General features: G+C 37.0%; 1 protein-coding gene across 2 annotated transcripts in view; it reads right to left on the bottom strand.

The window, feature by feature from the left end:
• TNKS (tankyrase) overlaps positions 1–20423 on the bottom strand; it is a 209866-nt gene that overhangs the window by 54003 nt on the left and 135440 nt on the right. For both annotated transcript variants that reach the window (XM_019466806.2, XM_019466805.2), the window contains exons 7-11: positions 19747–19813; positions 19245–19431; positions 13428–13549; positions 11424–11515; positions 11253–11331 (exon numbers count right to left, since the gene is read on the bottom strand). In XM_019466806.2, coding sequence (XP_019322351.2) covers positions 11253–11331; positions 11424–11515; positions 13428–13549; positions 19245–19431; positions 19747–19813 — 547 coding nt within the window. The remainder of the gene's footprint in view (positions 1–11252; positions 11332–11423; positions 11516–13427; positions 13550–19244; positions 19432–19746; positions 19814–20423) is intronic.

Here is a 20423-nt window from a genome sequence, read left to right as displayed (position 1 = left end):
AGAGACAGACCTAGGGTTTCTCAGTAAATTCAACACTCGTTTCACCTTCAATGTGTGAACAGATCAACCGAACACCAAAGTACATACAGTATCTTTAAACAGTATAAACACACTACGTGTGAGGAGAGGTTCTCTCAATGCATTTGCATGGTGAAACTGAGTGCAATACAGAAAACAGCAGATTCCCTTCTCTCTCTCACTCACCCTGGAGCATGCACTCATGGAGTGAAATCGGGCCCCAAATCACCACTCTCTAACGTTATGTACATTAACTTTTCTTGTTCCACTCCCCCTCTCGGTTTTGGATGGCTGCTTCTGAATGCAGCTCCACTGACACGTATTCTCATTTCTCTACCCAGTAATTATTCTCTTCTCACGCTCCTTACCCTCGCATTTGGCTGTCAAAATTAGAACCAGGTTGTTTACCTCCAAAGAAGTCTTGTAAGGAAGGGATGCAACTAACATTTACTAAGCACTTGCTAATATCAGGCTCTGTTCTAGATGCTCTATTGAAATTGTAAGCGACTTAAAAGCAGAAATTATGACTTAATCTTAAATGTAACTCTTCCCTCTACCCTCCCCACTCCCAGAAATATAAAAGGTATAGGGCATTTCATGGAGCTTCACTAATATCTTGTGAATAAGTGAAAAAAATAATGTATAAGTCGTTTAGAGTTAATTTATAAAAGGAATTTTTTATGTTTAGCTGAAAAAAATTCCAACCATTTGATGAGGACTGATTGGTAACACTAGAAAGTTAAAACCATGCTGATATACTGAAGCTTTGTGTCCTCATCCCTGTTTATGTATAGAAGGCATCTGCTCCTTCCCAAGGTAGTATTGTATTCTAATATTTCAGAAAACCAAACTTTCTTAAAGTACAAGACAGATCAGTGTAACATAAAATTCTTTGCTTTAGAAAATGTATTTTTTATAATGAGAGAATTTCCCCCTCAAACTCTAGTTACCACAGCAACAAAAGAATATGGAGTGCTTTATCAGACAACATAGCTGAAGCACTAGAAGTGATAGAAAAGTATCAGCGATATTTAACAGGAGCACTCATTCCATGGAAACAAGTGGAATAATTTGGTGGAACTGTGTACAACCCATAGAATGAACAAGGATGGATGACAGGGAAAACATTAAACAAACATCCCACAAGGGTTTTCGTGAGGAAGGGTTATTCCTTACTAGAAGCAAATGTCAAATTTCTCAGATTCCCCGATCTCAGGACTCCAGGCTGGTCCTTCTATGGTCCAAAGATATCAATGGCAGCTCTGTGCAAACAGCTCCATAAATCTCAGCGAAAGCCCAAAAGGATGTCTCATACATCTATTGTAAGAGAGAAGAAACCTTTCCCAGAGGACTTCTCCTCATGCCTGGAACCAGAAACGCTTCCTGAAGCCATGCCTATACCAGTCACTAGCAAGGAGAGTAAGATCACCAGAACTGTGTCAGACCCAGCCTTCTGTGGAGCTCCCAAAACTGAACAAAGTAGAGCTCCACAGAAGAAGGTTGCTGAGGCAAGCTATGGCCCGTGGGTGAATTCCGACCAGGTGACTATTCTGTACTGCTTGCAAGCCAAGAACGATTTTTAGGTTTTCAAACAATTACATTTAAAATGGCTAGAGAAGTATCCATAAAGCCTAAAGTATTTACCATCTGGACTTTTAAGAATGCATTTGCTGATCCCTGTTCTGAAGCAAAGAAGGGGGAAAGTGATTATTGGATGGGAAATCAACTGTCTGTTGGAGTCATTACTGACCTTTAAATTGATTCAAAATTGAAAACAAAAATTAAAGTCCCTAACTTCCTCTTAGATTTAACTTTATCAACACCCTTAATGTTCTACCTTTGTTTACTCTTTTATCCACCAGTCACGGGATACAATCAGGGCTCTCTACAAGGTGGTTAGTCCAATTTTCTTCCCTCCACATGTGTAGTTCAAGGCACAGAAGTCCAAAATGTACGTGCCTTCCAAGGTTGGTGATAACTTTGTTTTTAGAGGGCAGCAGGAACTATTTTATAGGACTACACCTGTAGCATGTCCCCGAGTTTTTAAATGGGTCATCTGGCAGGATTTGCATTGCTGCTCTAATTCAGTTTCACAGTAGAAAAGTGATATTTTGGAGCTAGTCTATATTTCACTGTGGTCCCAGAGAGTTACAGGGAGCGTTAATTGTTTAAAGGTTCCCATAAGTTTGGATTTATGACTCTGCTACCATTCTGTAAGTTACACAAATGGCAAATGATAGTAATTCACTCTACTGATGGAGAAATATAGGAGATTAAATGACTTGGGCATGTTATCCACAAAATCTATAAATGAAAGCACTGGCTAAAAGGGCCCACCAACGTACAGAATATAGCCCATGACCTGAAAGTCATGCGTTTGTGTGTGTGTGTGTCCTCCTGGCTTTGACAATTTTGACTCACACATTGACAATTCTTCACTCAGTCAAAAAACAGGCTTAACAACATTTAAAATATTCTTTAAATGTAAGAATCAAACTCCTAAAAAAAAACCCAAAATACAGTCTTGTATTATACATATAATTAAGTACTTAAATGGTCATTCAAGCTGAGATAACTAAATAAATGAGATTGCCACTCACAGGATTCTTCTAAGAACTTTCAAATTAAAAAAAAATATATGTATAAATATATGCATATACATATGTATATTGCTCTCTGTAAGTTTTATGTTTTTAACCTAAATGATATATTTGACAGACTTTATATATATACCACCATTAACTTATTATTCATATTTTAAAGAGATACAACCTGTGTGTGTGTGTGTGTGTGTGTGTGTGTTGTGTGTGTGTGTGTGTATAATTTGAAACCACCAACATACATATTTCTGGAAGAATTCAGGGAGTTTTGCATCAGTTTTTGTGACCAAGTCTTCTTTAGAGCCAGTCCTATTTCCATCACAATCTCCACCATGAGGATATGATATAAGATGCCATCAAAGATGCTTACCATTCAGCACCAAGGAGATTATTTTCACTGAAGTACAGAAACTGACTCAAATAAGAAAAATGCTACATATGTGTGGTTAGGACTTGGCTTGAGAAAAAAACATATCTGGCAGTTTTAGAGACAAAATATATTCCCCCTTTTTCCCTTGTATCTAGAGAAAGAAACCTGAGGTATGCACTTTTTTTTTCTATTTCTGAGTAGTAAATAATGATTTTCCTATAGATGGTAATTAGATACATGATACAAAATCACAATGGCATCTGGCCTGAAATATATGTCTTATGTCTTATGTCCTGTAGGACATAAGACTATGATTCAGGGTCGCCTGGGTGGCTCAGTTGGTTAAGTGTCTGACTCTCGGTTTTGGCTCAGGTCATGATCTCACGATTTTGTGAGTTCAACACCCGTGTTGGGCTCTGTGCTGACAGTGGAGCCTGCTTGGGATTCTCTCTCTCTTCTCTGCTCCTCCCCTGCTCACACTATCTCTGTCTCTCTCAAAATAAATGAAAATAAAACTTAAAAAAAATCATTAAAAAAAAGTATGATTCAAATATGCCAAAACAATCCTGAAAACCCCAAACCAACTATAAAGAAATGGCTGAGGGGAGCCTCTCAATATTCGAATCCGTGTGAATAGCCTCGTCTCAAAGTGCTAACCTCAAGACTGAGTTAATCTCTCGCCTAAACTTAAAGCTATTATTGTCCACATCACTTATTTGGTAATTAATCATGAACAGTTCTGTGATGTTGCTGTAATTAGGCATTTATTGTTAACTCACATTATAATTCTACTTTAGCTGCTGAACGTGGGTATATCTCAATCTAAACTGGGTTTCAAGTAACCTGAGCACTGAAAACAGTCTCTGTATTCCTTTAGCTAGAATGACAATGTACTTTCTCCCCAATCAGGACACTCTGAAAGTGAAAGTGAAGAGTTAAAACAAAGGCATTAACACATCTGCAAGAGAGGAGCAAAAGACAGGGATTTGAAATAGGTCTATGTCCTGGTAGACAGACTATAACCTAGGGAACAGGTGGCAGGCATATTATAACATAGTCTACATTTCTGTAATTGGCCTTATAGGAGAAAGTAGCCTTCTAGGAAGTATCTACCTTCCTGAAGCAGGATTCTGTGCAGGCCACCTACCTGTTCAAAACTTCCCAATGGCTCTCTCAGTATTATGAGAACAAAATCAAAACTCTCCCATCGAAACTACCAAGACCCTGCTCCAACGTATATTTTCAAGATTTTCATTATTCTCCTTTTCAGTACCCCTGGGCTCACTAATTATAACTCCTGACTAACTGCTTTCCTGCTTGAGTCATTACTTGAAATATTATTTGTATTTTGCCAATTTCTATATATCTAATCCCTAGACATTCCTAGCTGAAATCCTACTTTCTTCATGAAATTTCTCCAATCTCTCCTCCAGCCTGTTAACCACCAATGGAAGTAACCGTTCTCTGAATAGCAATCTACCCATACTTCTCTTATATATCACTTTCCAATGTGTATGATAGATATTGGCGTTGACTATAGTAGATAAGACTATTACTAGATTTTAAGTCCCTTCAGAGAAGACTCTTGATCAAATCCAAACTTCATATATACCCCACAGTAACAAGTGCAATGCCTGGTACAAGTTGGATGTTCAAAAATGGTTGGTAAGTAAATGGTTCACAAGAACAATAAATTAGTAAATTCTGATAATACTGTTTTCATCATACTAGTGTGTATACTACATGAACATCAGACTCTTAAGATATTCTCTAACCAAAAAATATATATTCTTTCCCTAGAAATTTGAAGGAAAAAAGAAGTTAAATGCCAGTGTTGACAGAATTGTAAAATATTGAAAATAATTAACTTACTTTACCTGTAGTAAGAGTATAATTTAATTTGATTTTAAAGTTTTACAGATATTTACAGAGCACTGTTATAAGGAGGATAGACATAATTAAAGCCTCTCCTGTGAGGAATGAAATAGACAAAATGACCACAATTTAATTCTTAACTCAAATTCTGATACAGCAATCAATATTTTACTTTAAAGGGTTTTTAATCCTTTAACATTTACTAGCTGAACTCGAGTGTATTATTATTTGCAAACCTTCAAAATTCATGTGGAATTTTAAAAGAAACAAAAGAGATATATCATAATGGTATGTGTTTGCTTTGCTTTATTAAAAGGGCGCTCACGTTCTCACATGCCCTGTGTGAGAAACGACCTCCTGAGCAGAGCTGATTGGACGAGTGGGAGCCAATCCGATGGCCATGTGGAACAAACTGAGATCTCATTCAGATTCTCCCTTTCTCCTCCCTGAGACTCAGGAGAGACTGTAGCTGCAGGTGTTATATTTTTAAGACAAAGACTCATAAAACAGGGGCTACCAAGTCCATATTTAAGCCATAGAGAAGTAAAACAGAAAAATGTAGTCTATTAAAAGAATGAAGCAGATGAACTAAGACAAACACAGAAAAGAAACCCAAGCGACCAGAGAGAGAGAGAGACAGACAGACAGACACACACACACACACACACACACACACACACAGATAGAGAATGCAGTCGAGGTACTCAATAGTTTCCACATTCCTTGTTCTAGTCTTTTGTAAATCTCAGCTACAATTCCTGTAGATTATTTCTATCCTGTAGATTATTTCTATGGGATAACAATATGGGTAATCTCAGAAAAGTAATAAGCATACATTTATATAAGTATAAAACAGATTTCCATTTGTGCTTACTCTAGATTCAATTGATCTGTTACTGGTAACTAAAATGTTTCTGAGACACTGGGCCTTTTGCTCTTTGTGCTGATATGCTCAAACTGCAGATAACTGAACGATTAGAGATACTTTACATCTATAGCTTTGAAAGCATTTTAACATCTTTGGGCTAACAGAAACTGCTTATCAACCCACCTCTTGAAGAGCATTAATCAGATCCTTATAATGAGATAACACATTTCCCCAAAGTGAGCAAAGACTCTTCATCACTTCTCAATGTGAGAAATAAGCCCACTTAATGCCAATTACTATTGACACAATTTCTTCTTACATACAATATAAATAAATCTGTCAAATTAAGACAAATGAACAATCAAACTTCTCCGTGTTCCACACATTTAACAGATGCTCAAGTAATGACAGAATAGCAAGTGCTTTTCTATATGAAAAAAAAAAACACTTTTGAATTAAACCTTTCATTTTTAGGTATTAATAATACCATATGCAGTTGGGACTTAAGTTCTACTTAATAATGATAGCAGACACAGCAGTAGCAATAGAATGTCAGGGTAGGCTAACAGCAATAAAGAAAAAACTGCCACATGAAGGATAAAATCTTCATGTCTCTCCCATTTAGGCTTTATAGCAATCTCGCAAAGCAGGGGATTGGTAGAGATACTTGACTTTTTTTAGAAATAGAAATTTACTCCACTATAAAAGTTGATTTTTCAAATGAGTTGGCTAATACCCCCATTTTCTTATAACTCTCCTTTCTTTATAAGCCATCTGTTTCCTATCCTTTTTCTGACTACTGCCTGCTTGCCCCTCCAGATTCCTACCTATCCTCCACCCTGCTCGATGTCCTGCTTGATGTCCTGGGAAACTTACTTAATATGGATCATATCAATGGGTTCTTTTGGTCTTTAAGTTGCTACATTTGGACAATGGGAGGGAATGGCAAGAGACTGGTGGGGAGCAGGGGTGTGAGGGGTAGGGGTCAGATATACCCCCTATCAAAAGCTGCAGGTGGTGTCAGGAGACCTTCTCCAAATAGCTACCTTCTTCTGCTTCTTTGCCCCTTTGGGCCCAGGGACGATAATGTCTCCCCATTTGCTGCTATCCCTTGCTCATATCCCTAAACCATGCCCACCTTTGTATATAATTCTTTTATTAAACTTTCCTCAAATTACCCACTTTGAGTATGCCGCTTATTGCCAAGACTCTGAATATAATTCTCTGCCCCTGTATCTTTGGAACACCTCCTTCAAAAGCTGCCAAAGCCTTTATATAAAAGTTGTTAAGTTAAATGGCATTGCCTACCTTGATTTCTCTTTGTAGCACCTGTTACTTCTTCACACTCCTACTGTACTCAGTAGACACTGTGATGGATCTTTCAGTTTTCTCTTCCCATTGCTGCCCTTCAAACATGGTAATTTGCAAAGGTCCTTTCCTAAATTCTCAACGCATCTCTCTACACTTTCTCTACCTTGGAATGCATGATCACTATGTTCATGGCTTTCCAAAAGATCTTTCTAACCCTACCTAGACTGTCTTTCACACTCTAGTGCAATTATTTCCAACTGCTAGTGATACTAAATGTCCCTCCCTATCTCATATCAACTCTAAGTACAAAATTATCAAGGCATAGGAAACCAGTATTTCTCTCTAGCTTCCTCACTTCCCTGAACTGTACCACCCTTTTCTAAGTCTGTTCTAATGCCCGATTCATTTCCACGTATATAACTATTTCTTCATAAGTTACTTTCATCTTTCTCTTCCTTCATTACTCATGCCATTAAATTGGATTTAGGATTAGCTTCAAGTTTGGTAACTGCATAAACTTCAAATTGGTACTTTCCACAGTATCTAGCATACAGTCTTAATCATTTTGCATCTCAGTATTTCTTGCGTTAATGGATCAAAACAAATTATAAAGGAACCGATATATAAATCTTACATAAAAATTTAGGTGATTAAGGGAAATATGTAACATATGTCTGAAAAGACAAATATGGAAAAATACAGTGCTCATATTTACAAGTAATTAAAGTATTGCTTGTATGTCAGATATTATACCACACACTTATATATACATAAGCTCATTTAATTTTTACACACATACACACACAGGTATCAATACACACATAATCACTTATGGGTGAATTAGGATTCCAGAAAATTAATTCCAAGTTCACGGGACTAGAAAGTGGAGGACTGTACAGTGAAAAGTATGCTTGTCTGTTACATTCCCAGTATGTTTAGCTTAACATGCATAGTGAACCTGAGCTTTATCATCAAGCTTTGAGCAAAAGAATGTTTTGGCTTATGTAAAGATTACTAAGTTCTATCTGTCAAACTAAGACAGATTAGTTCATGGTATTAGATCTCCCTATCCAATTCTCTGCCTTTTCTGACTTATTAGCCTTAGCCTGGGAACTTGACATGAGGAGGGAAAGGAGGCAGGATGGTGGAAACAGTGTAAGGGTTGAATCCTAATCCAAGGGTGGTGCTGCTTGATCAGAAGGTGTTTTTAGAATCAGATGGAAAGCATTAGTTGTCCAAAAATCAAATTGAAACCGTGAGTTCTCCAGAAAGAACACTAAGCAAGCAAACAATGGGGCCCAAAAGTAGCTAAGTGAGTTTTTATCAACACATTAGTCACCAAATAAGCCAACCCTGAGGGACATCAGCCTGAGTTGGAACCAGGGAATAACTGAGTGCGGAGGATGGCAACTACTATTTATTGGTTCAGAACCCTGATTCAGTAGGATTTATTTTCCATTTAAAGGGCCTAAATAGCAGGAGTTCTGGATTTGGATGAACTATAGTGGAAGGACTAGGGAGGGTAAACTAGTCTAAAAGTCCTTCTGTATCACCGACAGTGTTTAAAACTGCACATACCCCACTGATGAATTGAGACGTTATCGATGAGGATATCCCGTGAAGACGAGGAGCAGAGTAAGGTTGAGAACCACAGAGCTAGAGCAGGGCTGACTGGGAGAGCTTAGAAACGCGTGCTGTTTTTCACTGAAACGCCATGAAATAAAATGACTCATGGGAGAAAACAAATAGGTATTTTTCAAAAAGGAAGGGCATTGTTCATGGGTTTTCAAGAACGTTATAAATGCCATAAACTGTTTTTAAAAATGGGTCAGTGGTAAACAAAAATGCTCTTAAGTATAGCAGAGAGTCCACTTAGCTTAGTATTTTCTGCTAGATGGAGCAACAAGACATTATTTATATAACAATGCAGGAGTTGTACCCTCAGAACAGGTAATAAATTGGTAGAGTGCTGTTCCCTCTCATTCTAGGTCATCCTGACTTTTTTAGATAAAAATACCAATTGTCCTTTTAAAGCAAGGATATCTAAATTATTGGACTGGGAACCTTATGAATAAAAAAATGTTTTGAGAAACCTCTCAATATACATATGTGTTCATCTGTAACCTTAAGAAACAGTGCTATACTAATATATGAGAGAAACATATAAAACCTATATAAAAAGAAATTACAAAGGATGGGAAAGAGATGACACAATTAAAAATGAAAACATTTTATACTAATGTACAAAATACCTTCGGGCTCAACTAAAAAACCTTAAAAAATCTTATGAAAATTGCAATGTAGATTTGAGGATCTGATTCTAAGTTCATTTTCAATAGCTGGTCCCATGGACCATATTAGCTCAAAAGATGGGAGAGAAACAAGTTAGAGCCCCTGGAAAAAGTGCACTCACTGTTAGCAATGCCTACTAAATCACAATGCTTATTTTTTAAACATTTTTGGAAGTTTATTTATTTTGAGAGGCAGAGAGAGTGAGCAAGGGAGGGGCGCAGAGAGAGAGAGAGAGAGAGAGAGAGAGAGGGAGAGAGAGAATCTGAAGCAGGCTCTGCACTGTCGGTATGAAGCCTGATGTGGGCCTTGAACTCATGAACTGTGACATCTTGACCTAAGCCAAAAACCAAGAATCAGATACCTAACCGACTGAGCTACCCAAGTGCCCCCACGATGCTTATTTTTAATGTAATTTACTTAACCATGCTAATGTTTTAATTGAAACTCTGCTAGTAAAATTTCATCCTTCTTGATGTTTTCTAATAAGTTCAAAAACCACCTAAACACAAATTAAGAAAGACTTTAAAACAAGTTGGAAAATTGTTTTCCAGTTTTTAAATTACATGTAGATGTAACAGTTGGGTGATACATTTACATCATTTTTTGGCAACAAAATCACAAAACAGTGGACATTTTCCAAAAATCTATTCTCAAAACGTCCCCTTCATTTTTTGAAGTTTCTTTAAAAATGCAGTCACTTTCCCATTTACTCTAAAATATGTAATATTTGCCTTTAAGGGCCTGAGTATGTTTCTTTCTTAAACAAAGTATCTACATCCAAGTAAAAAAATATCTACATGCAAGTAGTCATTTGTCATCATAGATGACAACAAATTTTGAACCCTCTTATTTTCATTAAAAAAAAAAGCACGAGAACTAAGATCAATATTCTTGAAAATACTAATTCATGAAATAGCCAGACAACCTCTTTATGCATCAAATTGTCATTCCCTCGGATTACCAACAATGTTATTTATGAAGGATCTACCGTTTAGGATGGTACCCATGAATCTACTCGTGTGGACACGTGTAAAGTACAACATGTCACAACATGCTGGATGTGAACAGATGAGTAAGTCTGTCAGTGACAACCCCTCCCGACTGAGCCTCCCCTTCTCCTCAGAGGAAACACCTTGAACGACTCAGACAGGCTGACACACAGACACGTAGAGGGAGCCAGCATCAATCTTTGTATTAAATATTAGTAGATCTTAACTTCTTTATTCATAAATAAGAAATTACGATTAAAAAAATTAAAATTCTAATATTTTTCCTATCTCAATGGCTCATCTTGTATATTCCATAAAGTGTCTACTTTGGAGACTTCTGCTTTAAAAATATATGTACTTTTGAGGATTTAAAAGTATGCATATTCAAGTTACCTCTGAAAAACAACCAGTTTGCTTCCTTCCTCCCTCAAGCAATTCATAGTTTCAGACAACGTCAACAGAAATGGTTACCCCCAAATTTCTTATTTTTTCAGTCACTTGAGAAAATTATTATCATTACCAGTTTGAAGGAATAAAAATATTCTTTAGAGTAAGTAGCAATATTTTGACTATCATTCACATAAATTATTCTCTGATAAACCATCAATGATGTTGACTATCGAAATATATCAATTCCAGTATTAATGTACAACAACACAAAGTTAAATGTGTTTCAAATGATAAGATCAGAGCTACATTTTATTGCTTTACGGAAGAATGACATTAAAGGAAATAAGACACAGCTCATTATTTTTATTAGTAACAGGACTTAAATTAGCTTGACAAGAGAACAGATGACTTCAAATACACGGTAAGAGTCCTTTACCAAATTAATTTCTCCCGGAAAATCAGAGAGAATAGTAATAGTCTTAAAAGCAGCTAGCTACTCAACTCCAAATTTGGGATTTTATTTCTGATGTGTGTCTTACCTTTGCTCCATGCTTATGTAGAACTTCCATGACATCATTGTGAGCTCTTTCTGCTGCAACATGCAAGGGAGTCATGAAACTATGGAGAGGAGAGAAGGAAAATGTAATGTCCTAACTTTTGTTGCATTTCCCCTTTAAGAGCCGAACACCTCCTTCTGCGATTGCACTTACTCTTTATTTTTTTCATTAACATTTGCTCCTTTTCTAAGTAATAGTTCTGTCACTTGTTTTCGTTTGGGATGCAGGGAGGCCACAGCACAGTGCTGTAAAGTAAACAAAACTAAGTTAATAAACTTCTATTTAAAAGGAGAATTCTGAAGTAAGTAGCATCTGCTGACTCTTTAGAACGCTGTTATGTCAAAAAACGTTTACATATTTTATGTTATGGAGATGATCAAATTCTCCCTAAACACCTTGGAAGTGCAAGACATGGGCCTTTATTTTTTTTTATTTAAAAAAAAATTTTTTTTTTTAACGTTTTTATTTATTTTTGAGACAGAGAGAGACAGAGCATGAACAGGGGAGGGGCAGAGAGAGAGGGAGACACAGAATCGGAAGCAGGCTCCAGGCTCTGAGCCGTCAGCCCAGAGCCCGACGCAGGGCTCGAACCCACGGACCGTGAGATCGTGACCTGAGCTGAAGTCGGACGCTTAACCGACTGAGCCACCCAGGCGCCCCAACACGGGCCTTTAAAACGAGATAAAATTATCTTAGTTAAGCATTAAGAAAGACTGTTTCTCTTCCTTTGGCCGACGCATAATTTTCCAGGATATACTTGTTTGAAGGTAACAGAATACTGCCTCTCCAAAGGTACAAACATCTATACCTCAGTTGTTCAATCCTTCATTGGGTTGTCAGCTACATAAATAAATAGTTCTCAAAATCTTCCCCAGAGCCACTCCTGGCACTATATAAGCCTATACGCCCAGGGATAGGCAAGAGGTAATAGACTTGAAGGAGCTTAGTGGAAGAAGTATTCTCAGAAGTTTAATGTTTTATCCTGTATTTATATGATTTTTGTATTCAACTTTGTTTTATATTAATGTTTTATATTCAAATTTTATGAGTAGGGGCACCTGGGTGGCTCAGTGTGTTAAGTGTCTGACTCTTGATTTCGGCTCGGGTCCTGATCCCATGGTTTGTGAGATCAAGCCCCATGTTGGGCTCTGTGCTGACAGTGGCGAGCCCGCTTTGGGATTCTCTCTCCCTGTCCTCGACTTTCTCTCTCTCTCAGAAGAAACATTAAAAAAATAAAATTTTAAGAGTTAAAACCTACTTACTAATGAATAAAATGAACACTCCCAAAAAGCAGGTCAGGATTATTCTGTTGCTTTGGGTGTCTCCCGGCATAACGCTGTATAATGTCAATATATCTGAACACCAGTTTGAGAGGCACGTACTTAAGTGTACATACAGCTGGCCCATTCAGTTTGATGACTCTTTTAGTGTCGTTTTCGGCAGGTATTGACTACAGGTTGACTTTTTTGCGCCGGATATATGCGGGAATTTTAACTGAAGTGTATTTAGAGGTCTGTGATATAGGCATCACACATGCTTCAATTCTGAACTCAGGAATAATTTTACCAGCCCTATACCTGAAATTTAATGTGACCAATGATAAGAAAAATAAGCTAATCTTTCTGAAAGTACGTTAGAAGAAAAAACATGAACTGTTTAAAAAACAATGTGTATGGTCTGGAACAAAAAATTCATAATCTTCGTATTTTTCTATAATGAATGTAGTAATTCTTTGGAAAATTAAGAATAATTCTTTGGATAACTGCTCCAAAGGATAATGCAAGTATCTCTGAAAACACTTTTAATATTCTACAGAAGACAAACAGTCTTTACCTAGCAACCATAAGAAAAAGATTCTATAGAGAAAATCACATCTTGTATTTTATGAAAGAATTGGCCACAAAAGTAGACTTGTTCGAATACAGTTGGGTAAGGACAAAGGTAAAAATAATTCCCAAATCAAGGGTGAGCAAACATCTATTCTCTCATGCATGAAAGCAAGCATCTCCTGAACCAAATTAAAAATCAATGCAACCAACATTAAAATGGAAATTTCTGGCATTTCTGATACGAAAGTTACTTAAGGGTTCTGAAATGAAAATCGTACATTGGGCTTCTATTACAGACCTAAGGAATGGATTAACGATGAAATCTTACCAGGGCAGTTTCATGAGACTGTGGTTGTTTGAAATTAATGATTTCCAAAGCAAGTGTTTTTTTAACTTTGGCTAGGTCTGCTTCTCTGGCTGCTTGCAGTAGAGAGTGACCTTTAAATTCATCTGTCAATGAAATAATGGTTGACATAAAAGATTTAAGATCTGTAAAAATCATTAGCATGATTACAAATAAGAAAAGTACTAATTTTACATATTACTTTATTTTATCAATAGCAGTAACATGATGCTAGGATGATAAAGGCACAGAGGATGTGCAGTTAATGAAGAATTTTGAAAAATGTATGCTCTGAAATAACACCATTTTATACTCTCAGAGTCCACAGAGGTGCACACATACAAACACATTTACCCCCGCTAAGTTTTAAAACAAGCAACCAAAAACATCTACCAAATGGAAGCCGGTTCTAAACATATATACACTGGAATACTTTATAGCTCTGAAGAAAACAGGAGGTCTGCACACACTGTCATGAAAATATACATAATTAAATGAAAAATCAAGTAGCAAAAGAGGTATGACAGGTTGACCCAGGTTTTTTGTATTGTTACTACTGCCATTGCCACCACAACCAAATATAAGAAATGGTACAAAAAAGGCACTTAGAGAAACATTTGCCAAAATATTAATAGTTTTAGCCCTGAAAAGGGAAGAACTGAATTATAGGGGAAGTGCCAAGAGTCTGATAATTTTTCGAAGAACAAATAGTATTTTATTATTTGTATAAGAGATTTATATAAGCAAGTAAGAGATTTCTTCAAAAGTGATTTCTTAATTAACTGCATAAATAAAAATCCAATATTCTAACTAAAAACTTAGAGTCATATTTTCTATTTTACAGTTTTGGTTTGTATTTTGATATGACAAAAAGCTGGAAATTCTTCTAAAAAGACGCAAATGATGTGTGAGCTAACATATTACATAGCAATCCCCGGCCAGCCCACATAGCCTTTGCACCTGCCTGCTACTAAATTCCTTTCTTTTCCTCTCTCCTCTCCTGAGTTCCCCATCTCACTCCCCTCTGTCCCTCAAAAGACAGAGAAAGACACACATGGAAACATATGTGCCTTAATAACTCCTATTACTGTGATGAATCACAAAATTCTACTACTGAAACTAAGATTTTACTATATGTTAACTAACTGGAATTTAAATAAAAACTTAAAAAAGAAAAAAGAGAACTACTATCATCGTTCAAGGCCTCAGTTTAGATACTCTGGTGAGGACTACCTGATATTTTCCATTATTGGCCTAGGATTCCTTCTTATGAAGCCCCCTGCACTTGCATTAGCCTTACGTCACAGGACAGATCACATGATCTTATTTGCTACGGTAGTCCTATCGCTTAGCACACTGCTTGTATATGGTATATTATGTATTCAATTTGTTGCATGAATGGTGAATATTTATAAAATAAGTCATGGCAGGTGCAGGGGAAAAACCATTTTTATGAAACCTCTTGTTTAGTGGTACCTTATCACTGCTAAGTTCCTCAAAGTATAGGACTTTGAAACTTCAGAAACTCAAAGTTAAGGTCAAATGAAGTAAAAGTAAACCAGTGTTTTCAAAACACAAAATTATAGATTTTCATGTTAATGATAAAATTAGGGATAAATCAAGCGGAAGAATTACAAACTGCCATATGTAAGGAGCAGGATCCTGCCGATTGCAAAGGAAGGTGATGTGTTGAGAACGGATTTCAAACAGAAAGTATGGTTTTGCTTTGGCCGTCAGTCTGGGGAAATTTAAATGGAATTCAAATCATACTGGCTGTTTCTCTAATGACAAATGCTCTATGACTATCAAAATGATATAAGCAATTCTACTTTTTCAATTACTCTTTTGAGTTCAGGATAGGTGACTCAGAAAAAAAAATAAGGGTAAATTTATGAAAAACATAAGTAATAGGACTAGAATACTAAGGAAATTACAAAATTAGGATGTATGCAACAATGCAATTAGACATAATATTTTCTCAAGTAACAAGAAATAAAATATTCCTTATCTTTGCTCTTTAGGAAAAAGTAAAGATGTCTGCCCAAATTGGCTTTCAAATTTAAAATATAGTATACTCAAGATTAAAAAAAACAGAGAATGGAAAAATCTATCAACAATACAATGATCCCTCCCAATGCAAAGGTTACATAAAGATTTGTTTTTAAAACCTCAAGGAAGTACTTACGTAGCAAAAAGAAGGCAATAAAATTTCAAATTATACTCAAACTTACCTTGAAAACTTAATACTTATAAGATGCCATAAAAGTTTTTTTTTTTTGTTTTTTTTTTTGTTTTAAAGTTTATTTCAGAGAGAGAGAGAGTGGTGGGCAGAGAGAAAGAATCCCAAGCTGGCTCTACACAGCCAGTACAGAGCCTGATGCAGGGCTTGAACTCACAAACCATGAGATCATGACCTGAGCTAAAATCAAGAGTCGGACACTTAACCAACTAAGTCACCCAGGCGCCCTAAGTTCCTCTTCAAAATCATTTTGGAACAAGAATGAAAGCTACATTCGGTATTTTCAGCTTTAATATATGCAGAATCCAAACTACCTTGCTCATTTCGCTTCATGGAAACAGTAAAAAAAGAGAGAGAAAAGCAGAAAAAAAAGTGTGAAAAGAAAATGCATATAACTATGGGTAGGATCAAAATCTTGTTTGTTTCTTATATAATTAAAAACATTTTTAATGTTTATTTTTGAGAGAGAGAGAGAGAGAGAGGGAGAAAGTATGGGGGAGGGGCAGAGACAGAGGGGGACAGAAAATCTGAAGCAGGCTCTGTGCTAACAGCAGAGAGCCCCAAGCGGGGCATCAACTCAGGAACTGAGAGATCATGACCTGAGCCAAAGTCAGACGCTTAACCGACTGAGCCACCCTGGTGCCCCTTGTATACTTTTCTTAAGAACTCTGTTAGGGGTGCCTGGTGGCTCAGTCGGTTAAGCGTCTGACTTCGGCTCAGGTCATGATCTCATGGTTCGTGGGTTCGAGCCCCACTTCGGGCTCCGTGCTGACAACTCAGAGCCTGAAGCCTGCTTCATATTCCGTGTCTCCTTCTCTCTATGTCCCTTCCCTGCTTGTACTCTCCCTCTCTCCCTCCCAAAAAAACCCAAACATTAAAAAAAGAAAAAAAAAAAAAAAAAGAAGAACTCTGTTAATCGTGAATGTCTAGAGTAAGGCAGCGGGCATGATGATGAAAATCACAGAGAAGTTCCAACTTTGTTAAATCCTTTTCTTCAGATAATTCCTTGGCGGAATCTTATTTAATAAAGTAAAAGAAATACTGAGCAGGTTGAAAAAGTACTCTAATCAGGGAACTTCTTTTACAAAACTATATAAATTTCTGTTAAGTCATAATGTGTACACTGGAATCAGATAGTGAAATACACTATAAAAACTCATAATAATATTCACAATGGGAAAAATGCTTGAAAGGAAAAATAAGTCAAAGGTGACATGGAGGGTAAAGCTGAGTCCAGGGTATAAACTAAAAGAAGGAAATTAAAACAACAACAAAAGATTAAAAAAAGTTTTGAGCTCAATTCAATTCAATAAACTTGCTGTGCACAGTGTTCACAATGAACTGTGCTGGGGTGAGGGGGGCAGATAGAGAGATCCAGACACAAGTACCATCAACACATTTTTACTGGGTAACGAGGCACTGTGCGGGTGCTAAGGAGACAAGAATGAAATGAAAAATCTTTCGAGAACTTAAATTTCACCGTGAAGATAGAACACGCACATAGAAGAATGAACTGTATGATGCAAGATAACATATGGCAAGGGTCATATGAGTGGGAGAGAGAAAAAAGGCATTTCTATGAGGATTCACTGCTAAGACATCTGCCCAGTTATAATCCGGTTTGTGCTGGACTGTAATCTAGTCGATGTTATCTGTGCCAGGACCAAAATAAGTTTAAATTTCTACTTAAACAAAGTGAAAATTGCAAGTCTTCCTGTTTTAATACAAACCAGTTTAAAATCTGCTTAAATTTAAATGACATCATCATTTTGACTCTGCCTTTTTCTTAAGTTATCATTTAAAGATTTTCTCAGGCATTTAAATCCAGTTACCTTATTCTTAGAATCCTGAGAGAGAATACCAACCATAGGATGAGTTAAATGGTAGGTAGGTGATGCCTAGTTGAATTTAGACCTGCAATGCCCACATACAGAATTAAACAGATCTCAGTATTTGATAGGACAACTAAATGTAGTATAATATCCTGAGGGAGATCCAGGAACAGAAGCAGGACTTTACATAAAAACTAAGGAAATCTGAGTAGAATATGGTCTTTAGTTAATAATCTATCAATACTAGTTCATTAACTATGGCAAATGTATCATACAAATGTAAGACGTTAATGGATATGGAGTATATGAGAACTCTATGCACTAATTTTGTAACTTTTCTGTAAATCTAAAACTATTCCAAGACAGGGGCACCTGGGTGGCTCAGTCTGTTAAGCACCCGACTCTTAATTTTGGCTCAGGTCATGATCTCCTGGTTTGTAAGACTGAGCTCCATGATGGGCTCTGGGCTCACACTGCGGAGGCTGCTTGGGATTCTCTCTCTCACACCCATGCACGTTCTCTTTCTCAAAATAAATAAAATGAAAAAATATATACATAAAACTCTTCCAAGACAAAAAGCTTATCTAAAAAACATGCATATGGTGGCATGTGGGTGGCCCAGTCGGTTAAGCATCCGACTTAGGCTCAGGTCACGATCTCGTGGTTTGTGAGTTCGAACCCCGTGTCGGGCTCTGTGCTGACAGCTCAGAGTCTGGAGCCTTCTTCAGATTCTGTGTCTCCCTCTCTCTCTGCCCCTCCCCTGCTCACACTCTCTCTCTCCCTCTAAATAAAAATAAAAATAAAAATAAAATTAAAATTAGAATAAAAAACATGCATATGTATATATAGGTAGTATATATCAATACATGAGAATATTACTTCCACCAAATCTTAAAAAAGATCTTATTTAAATTGGGGCAAGTTGGGGCACCTGGGTGGCTCAGTTGCATCCAACTCTGGCTCAGGTCATGATCTCGCAGTTGGTGGGTTTGAGCCCCGCATTGGGCTCTGTGCTGACAGTTCAGAGCCTAGAGCCTGCTCAGATTCTGTGTCTCCCTCTCTCTACCCCTCTCCCACTCACGCTTTCTCTCAAAACATTTTTTTATTTTATTTTATTTTTGAGACAGAGAGAGACAGAGCGTGAATAGGGGAGGGGCAGAGAGAGAGAGAGACACAGAATCTGAAACAGCCTCCAGGCTCTGAGCTGTCAGCACAGAGCCCGACGCGGGGCTCGAACTCATGGACCGCGAGATCATGACCTGAGCCAAAGTCGGACGCTTAACTGACTGAGCCACCCAGGCGCCCCTCAAAACATTTTTAAAAACTGAAAAAAAGTAATAAATTGGGGCAAATGATTGCACTTAGGCTATAACACACACAAGAAACACAAACATGATTGTGCAACCTTGCAGGGCCTGGGAAATAGTGAGTGCTCAATAGCACAAGAATTATAAGCTCTGTGAGCTCAGAATTTTTTTCCTGGTTTGTACACTGTTGTGCTTGCAGGACCTGGCACAGAGTAAGCATGCAATAAATGGCTATGGATTGACTCACCCTCATTAGCCTTAGAAGAAAAGTGCAGGATCAGAAAGGAGGATTACAAACTAGCGTACGTGTAAGAATAGAAGGTTGTTATTCAAGTTGGACAAAACACCAGTCTTCATAACTAAACAAAAATGAGATATTTCAATTTACAGCAAGCAATGTTGAGTCTGAGATATAAATACATACAAGTCAATCTCTCCCGGAGCTCAGGAGTTGGAGCCATATCTACAGCACTTTTGCCATGGCAATTGACTAGTGTAGGATCAGCACCATGGCTAAGTAACAGAGAGCAGACTTCCACACGATTCTTGGAAGCAGCCTCATGGAGTGGAGTGAACTGCCAGAGATCCATAGCGTTGACACAAGCTCCATGCTGGATTGAGAAAAACAGTTTCAGGTCAGCGATCATTTCACTGGATCTTAGTAAAACTCAGAAGACATTTATCTCATTGTAAATTTCAGCTGTGACTCTTTGAAATGCCAATAAGCATTTTAGTTTCTTTCACTTCAGCTTTTAAAGACAATTTAAAATAAGTTAAATGTTTTAACATTTTTAAGGCAACAGTAGTATTTTTTAAAAACATTTTATTTTCTTAAAACTCTTATTGGCTCCCACAACACATGAAAACTCATGAGAAGTTAGGGAAAAAAAAGCAAACAGTATCCAATGTTTTAAAACATCTTTTACCTTAAGTAGCAGTTCTGTGACTTCATAATGTCCATATGAACACGCATTATGAAGAGGCACAAGTCCACTAAATGGAAAAAAAGGCAATAATGTACTCAAATTTCAAACAAACAACATATAGTCATTTATCTAAGTGCTAAAAGACAAAAACTAATAAATCCAAATATAATTATATTAAAAACATTTAAAAATATTTAATAAGAGGCTACACAGCATAGCTAATGTTTAACCTTTTGTATTTATCTTGTGCTTTGTGTACACAATGCTTAAATATGATAAAAACACCAATTAGAAAAGCATTGAGGTAAAAGGAAGGACATGAGCTAATTGACAACTGCATGCTTTAAAGATCAAGTATTTGTAGAAAAATGTTAATGGAGAGTGAGTTGAAACCTTCCTACCATTTTATTTCACTCTGTAGGTAACTGCCAGCATCAGAATGAAACATCCAAACTATTATGACTTACATATCCAACTCTCATTCTGCATGAGTCAAGGACTCCCATTTTTGTGGTGTACTTCTCTGTTTTCAGACAAGCATAAGGGAACAGAGATGTACGAGAGCATGAGGCATTTGTGCCCCTGTACTATGGGGACACCATTCACATAGGGTACATGTCAGGCGAGACAGAAACAGTACCAAGAAGAGGCTCTGAAATGATGGATTCCCTCTCTGG

This window comes from Panthera pardus, unplaced genomic scaffold (genome assembly GCF_024362965.1).
Source record: "Panthera pardus isolate Hobbes unplaced genomic scaffold, ASM2436296v1 HiC_scaffold_13, whole genome shotgun sequence".
In the NCBI taxonomy this organism is placed as follows: Eukaryota; Metazoa; Chordata; class Mammalia; order Carnivora; family Felidae; genus Panthera; species Panthera pardus.
Note: the sequence above shows the minus strand (reverse complement) of the source record. Positions and strands in the feature narration are given on the sequence as shown.